The 7,054-nt window shown below is 41.6% G+C and overlaps 1 protein-coding gene across 1 annotated transcript in view; it reads right to left on the bottom strand.

Annotated features, from left to right (window-relative positions):
- Positions 1–7,054, bottom strand: part of ptch1 (patched 1) — a 51,062-nt gene that overhangs the window by 28,649 nt on the left and 15,359 nt on the right. The window contains exons 3-7 of the mRNA XM_034872208.1: positions 3,581–3,770; positions 3,093–3,162; positions 2,829–2,920; positions 668–866; positions 399–520 (exon numbers count right to left, since the gene is read on the bottom strand). Coding sequence (XP_034728099.1) covers positions 399–520; positions 668–866; positions 2,829–2,920; positions 3,093–3,162; positions 3,581–3,770 — 673 coding nt within the window. The remainder of the gene's footprint in view (positions 1–398; positions 521–667; positions 867–2,828; positions 2,921–3,092; positions 3,163–3,580; positions 3,771–7,054) is intronic.

Below are 7,054 nucleotides of genomic sequence, written 5' to 3'. Positions count from 1 at the left end.
GATATATATATATATACTGTATATATAAACAGTATACTTAAAATTAAGTCCATGCACCCCAAAATCACTGTACTGTATATTTTGATAAACTAGCCAGGTAATAGATCACTGTGTGTGTGTGTGTGTGTGTGTGTGCGCGCGTGTGTGTGTGTGTGTGAGTGGGAAGTGTCCAAGCAGAGAAGCCTGAGCTGAGCAGGAACAGCTGGAGCTCTAAGATTTCACTGGAATCTACTAATGACTGCAAGATTTACAGCACACCGCGCACACGCATGCATGCATGCGCCATTTCGGAGAGCATAAAAGAACCAAAAAAAAAACACACGCTCACTCAGAATAAGCCCTGCAGTGATCACAGCAGTGTTTATGAGGGTGTGTATGTGTAAGTGTGGGTATGTTACCTGAGCAGGGGTCCGCTGCCGTTCTTGGTGGTCCCTCCTACGATCAGTTCCTCCTGCCAGTGCATGTACTTCCTGGACATACCATGGCAGCCGCCACTCAAGGCCCGTGCCACGTCGATTTGCTGGTGCAATAAAAGCAACAGGCGAGAAAATAACTGTCAGCAGCTAGTCTCAAACCAAAGACTTTATGTTATACCAACCCAAAATAAACCGTTGCATGTGTACACAAATCACAAGCTCAGAGCATGAGTCTATGTGTGTGTGCCTACCTTAGTTGAGTTCTTATTGGGTGCAGTGAGGGGGCAGTCAGGGTCAGCAGGGTTCAGACAAGGTCTATCCATGTAGCCGTGTCCAACATCGGCTTTTTCCAACATTTCCTCAAAGCCTTCCACGTGAATGTTTGCCCGTCGCAAGTCCTCAAGGAACTCCTTAGGGTCAAAGTTGGTCCACTGCAGTGGTTCTTTACCTCTGGAAAGTTAAAACGAGAATACTGTTTAATTATGAATTGAACCATGTTTTAAGTTGTTTTATTAACTGAAAACCAACATCCTAGTTCCACTTTGAAGTACCAAACTAACCACAGATTATTACCATTTTAGTTTTAAGGTAATCTGGCTCACTGATGATTTGCTGACAACCTGTCTAATTGAACATTAGTGTTTCGTGTTAGTTAGTTAGTTATTGATATTATAACTAATGTAGATCAGCAGAGATTCTTTCACGAAGACCTAGCTTTTAATAAATGCTCTCTTCCTGAATCAAATCAGCTGTTGGAGGCGTTCATTTTCCTGCCAAACCAATCAGAATCCTACACAAATTTCAAGGGCCAATCACAGTCACAACCCTGCTTTAAATCTGCTTCTCCCTCTGCTATCAGCTGTAGTTGCAAGCAAAGAGTGCAAACCCTCCACCCCCCCCTTCCACCTCCAGTCATCTACTCCGGCTGACCGATCATTCGGTCTGGTCTTCGGGCTCTTTCGTCGCCTCCGCCGGTGTCTAGATTCCAACGGGGGGTTATGATGGTTCTCTACCCCTATATACAAACTATTAGTATAATGATGGAGTCTAATCTCAAAAGACTTTGTACATGTTATTATGCTGTACAAGCAATGTTTCTGCATATCTGCAAACATGTCTGTCCTGATTGAAATGGAAATGATGGCCCAAATTGTCAAAATCTGATGGAGCAAACACACTACAGTAGTACTGTACTGTAGATGCACATCAACATCAAATCTAATCAAATTTTTAATAGTTTTATATACAGTATATGTGGTGTGCACTTCCTCGGCTGATTAGATTTTAGACAAGGGAGACAGTGAGAGTGAGAGGACAGAACGTGTCCAAGGCTGGGTTGCATTTGTATGGGTGTAATTACCTCCAACTTTCACCTCACAAAACACATGTCACATGTCTGAGAGCAGAAAATAATCTCTTTCTTGCTAGGTGAGAAAAAGCAATAAATGGAGACTAATTTCCCATCATGCAATGGCACAGTGCTGAATTCCTGCTCCCAACCAGCCCTTGTCTCTCTATGCCTCACACATTCCAATCTCCCTTTCTCTGAATCTCTCTCTCTCTCTCGGTCATTCAGACTACATTGTATGTGCTTAACCAGGCTTGGGTAATTATTCCCAGCCTTCCAACCAGAACATAGTAAAAACCTTATTGACCATCTGAGACCAACAGGCAACACAAACATTCCCATACTCTGATGACACTGACTTATTAAGCTGATACACTTTCACACGTCCACAGAACACACAAGCACTGATGGCATTGGCACACACTATGTGCATGCACACACGCATGCAGAAAAAGGTCCGCTGAGTATTACTGTAGCAGGAGGCCATTAGCAACAGAAGGGACAGACAATGGTGTGAGGCCCAGGGCTTCAGAGAAGCTATCGCCAGCGATACGCATGCCAGCAACCACTACAATAGAGCCTTCTGAGGGGACGACAAACACACACAACACACGCACAGACACACACACACACACACACACACTTGATCCTCTCTGGTGTCTGTTCGGATGGGCTGTGGAGGGTGTTTGGGCAGCATCCACTAAAGGGGTGAAAACAAGATCTAGAGCTCCAGATATTCCCTCTCTCTCTCTTCCTCACTTGAAAACAATCAGAAAATACTTTTACCATATACACTAATTCCATAACCAGCACTCATGAGCTTAGCATTCAAGGCCTTTGTGTCCCCACACATCATTTTAATCAGTTTGCCAACTGGCCTCACAGTGAGGAAAGCCCTATGTTTGCCCAATTAGTATTCTTCAAAAATAGCTTATGATCATTTGACCGTATGCTTGAAAGGGATCAGTCAATCTAATGATATGCTGTGCTGGCATGTTTTGATTGTGCTGACACATCATAAAATACAGATTCTGTCTAGTAAAAAGGAGTTTTTGTGTACTTACGGGAGATAGACCATTCCAGACTGAAGCTTGGCTCCCTCCCAGAAACAGTCCAAAGGGGTGATAATGAGGCAGGGATGTAGCTTTTCTATGATCTAATTGAAGAAAGACATGCCCACACACAGAAGGTTTGACACACGTTGACAACGGGAAGTGTTTATAGAAAAAAAGCATTGGAGACAATAATATAAAGATTGTACTGGGCATGTTTCAACATGATCCAGAGAGTAAAACTAAGTGAACCACACTAAAGCGTTTGCATCTTACCTGATCCATCAAAGGGGTTTCTGTGACTATTTCTCCTGATTTGTAGCATAGGTTTTCTAATTTCCATTGTCTGAAAGGGAGAATAAAAGAGTTTCTGTTCAGTATTTGTTATGGCCATATAACACCATGAGCCCCTTAGGCTAGACTGATCAAATTATAATGATAAGATGATAATAAATCTTTCATCATTAGGAGGTACTGCTAGCCAAAACATAGCTTAATACAGATATGCAGGTGTGCTGCATACATTGACAAAATATTGGAAAATATTATAAAAGAGCAATCTAATGCACCACAACTAAGTCACTAATGTAACTTAAAGTTGCACATATTTGTTTCAAGGATATTCTATTTTATTGCATTTAATTGTCCTTTGAGACAACATTTTGATTTATTATTTTGGGCAAATAAACGTATAATATTATGCTTAAAGATGTACAGACAAGAGGCAAAACTGGAACACAGGTAGACATGGAATAAGTAGTTACCTGTTGTAAAGGTACACATGAACTCTGCTAGCACGGATAGCTGACTCCAGGTGCTGCAGGAGAGCATCCACAGTTAAAACATTGGCTCCGTCCTCCCGCGGCGTCTGGATCATAAGCTGAGGGTTAAACATGGCCTCCTCGCCTATATTCTGCCGCGTGTACTTCAGTTCCTGGTTCACACGCCCACCAACTGGACAAAAGAGAGACGATGTGTTAAAACGTGCACATTTAACATAGTATTACTGTGTGTAGATGCATTTGTATTGATGAGAGATGAAAAATAAGACCCAGGGTCACACACATCTGGAAAATATTATGGGTGGGGAAAAGAAGTTGATATAGGATACAATATTTTCAGTGGCAATACTGTATCAATACACAGACGCCACGTATTGATCTTTTATTATTCATATGTTGGTCATTTTTTCTGCTTGACAATCCCATTTGCAACAATAAAATTGAATTGATTTAATCAAACAGAGAAATGTATCTTTTTAGATGAAACAGATGTTGACAAAGTTTCCTTTTGGGGACGTCATTTTGAAATTGGGAAAAATTAGAAGTTGGAAAAAAGGTTATAAATTGCAGTATATTGCAGAATACTGCAATATGTTTAAATAATATCGTATTGTGGCATAAGTATTGTGATGATATTGTATCAGGAAGCATCTGGTGATTTCTATATATATATATACTGTATATATGTGTATATGTATATGTACTGTCTTTACATGATCTGATTTGCACATATATTTGTGTAAATCAAATGCAAAGACATCTCAGGCTGGCCAGGTCTTTATCACACTTGTATCTTTTAACAAAAGCACTTTGCTTAAAGTGAGCTTGTATCACTACAAAGCCTACATCCTAACTCCTTTGAATCCAGAGGAGTGACACCAGACCAAGAAATCCACATTTTACCAAAAATAAAGCTTGATGCGTCTACTGCGTTGACTACAGTGTGGGACAGGACGTGTGTGTATGTATTTGATAAAGAGAGAGAGAGGCTCTCTTCCAGGCTTTGCTCCCAGTATCGTGGTGGGACTAAGCCCTGTGCGTGCGCTCTGAGCTCTTAGCTAGATTGAGCTACAAAAGCAGTCTTTCAAGCCCTTTAGCTGCCCTGCTACACCCCAGTCCAGCCAAGGCAAGTCTGGCGAAGACTCTCCCCCAAACACACACACAAACAAATGCAAGGCAATTGCAGTCATGAAATAACGGGCCCAGTCCCAGATTTTTAGTCAAATGCAAGATTAAACAAATGTATTTCACAAATTCTGAAAGCTATATACAAATGGGAGATTTGTGTGTGTGCTTGTGTGTGCATCCTTAAGTTTGGTGTATCTGTGTCTGATTTACCAGCAGAGGATTTCAGTGAGCAAATGTTTGGTGAAAGCTCAGGCAATTTGTAGTCATCTTTTTTCACTTGCTCTCACTCTCACTCTCTCTCACAAACACACACACACACACACTTAGTGAGAGAGCTGACTGTGTGAAAACTCTAACATTTTATTATGCCTTAATCCAATTTAACAATTCCGCTAGATTCGTGCAACAGCAGGCATAGATTGAATATTTTCAGTCCATTGTAATGGCATTAATGTTGAACATAAGCATGCCTGTTCTGCTGAGCTGGACCACCCAGTCAGACCAATGGAGCAGGCAAGGAGGGGGCCATGTCTTGGGGCATTAGGAAAACACATTTGATTTCTTTTTTTCTGGACCCAAACAGCATTCCCATCTGATCCTGTCTGAAGGCATGTTTATAATACTCATCATTAATAGCAGGCCTAGGCTAACCAGAGCGACATGCTTTCCACCGCTTGGCCAGCTACATGGCTATGTTACACCAGCCTTTAGAAGAACACGCATGGAACTCATTTTAGACCCTACGCACACTGACAGTGCACTAACAAGTCGACTTGTCTAGTGTACTCACCGCTCAAAGGCAAAGCTAGCCAGAGGCTTGGTTAAGGTGCACTGCCAAGTTGGAACATTGGACCACAGGTATGGAGAAAAGAGAGCCATCTGCATTTAGTTTCTACATTTGCAAGGAAATGAGGATTTTAAAGGATTTGAGGGACGAGCTTAGACAGAATTCACTGTCTGTTTTGAAGACATTTCACGTTGTGGACTGCCACCCAAAGACCTTGAGTTTACAGCGAGCAGCAAGGGACGGGACAAGTCAAAGGAATGCGCTCTCTCTCTCTCTACAGGAAACAGCACATCATGGCCTCAGGCCTAGAGAATTCCACACTTCATGAGGTTACAGCGTTTTGGGGTCAACACACACAGCCTTGGGGTGAAATTAACACCCCAGCTGGACCGAGAAAATGTATGTGTGTGAGTGTGCACTGACGTTCTGACGAGCATGTGCGCGTGTTTGAGTACGTGTACACACAGCTGTGTTTCTTCAGTGACACATATTCCCATATTCATTCTACTAAGAAAACTGGTTGACCCCATCATGTGTTGATATCTTGAAGGTGTCCTGCTACAGGCTCACCATTTGTGACCTAAAACAAAGTGTCAGTGACTTTCAAATGCTTCCCAAACCCTGGCCGTTTCTCACTCACTTCCTTTCTCATCCTTGTTCTGTCCTTTCGGCATCACTCTTCTTTTTTTTTTTCAACCAAATTTGCTTTAATTGCTGATTATTCTTTTGGTTATTCATTGAGATAACACCCATCTGATGTTACCACACCCCACAAAGAGGCCTTAAACAGGCTCCAAATAATAAATGATTTGAATGATATCAATCAATTATTCATTAAATACGTTTCCAAACTCCAAATGTCATCGACTGGAAAACTGATTTACAGGTACAACATTTGGGCTATTAACTGATTAGTCTGTCTGTCTGGCAAAGCACTCAGCATCAATTGAAGATAATTGGGAATTGTCGTTACAAGTTACAAGTTGTTCTTTAACCGTAAATTACATAATGTCATTGGTTTCTCAAATGTGAACTTTTGCGGGTTTTCTTAATCTTCTGCGATACTTAACTAGGTAGTTTGGATTTTGGACAACAAGTAATTTGAATAGGTCAAGTTGGACATTTTTTAGACCAATGAATCTGCTGTTAATCAATGATAAAATGTTTTTTTTCAGCCCTTAATAAATTACTTGACCAGTGATGTCAGCACTGCTGTCCACCTATTTCACACACCTGTGTCAGTGTGTTAGTGTGGACTGCCACCTGTTACTGTATTTACATACGTGCAATGCCTGGTGAATGATCAAAAACCCTCCTAAACTAAGTACTTCAGAATCAAAGTGAGAAGAGAACAGAAGAGGAGGGAAGATATAAAGGAGAAAAGAGAGGAAGAAGAAGAAAAGGAAGAAGAGAAAAAGAGGAGAAGCATGCCTATGTGGGTCACTGTATTGGAGTGCTCAGTGTGGGTATTCAGTGTGTTGCATAACATTAACCCCTGGTCCCCCCTATTATCAAAGTAGGGGAATTGGGGGGGGGGGGGG

This window comes from Etheostoma cragini, chromosome 5 (genome assembly GCF_013103735.1).
Source record: "Etheostoma cragini isolate CJK2018 chromosome 5, CSU_Ecrag_1.0, whole genome shotgun sequence".
Lineage (NCBI taxonomy): Eukaryota > Metazoa > Chordata > Actinopteri > Perciformes > Percidae > Etheostoma > Etheostoma cragini.
The sequence above is the reverse complement of the archived record's forward strand: the minus strand, read 5'-3'. Positions and strand labels throughout refer to the sequence as shown.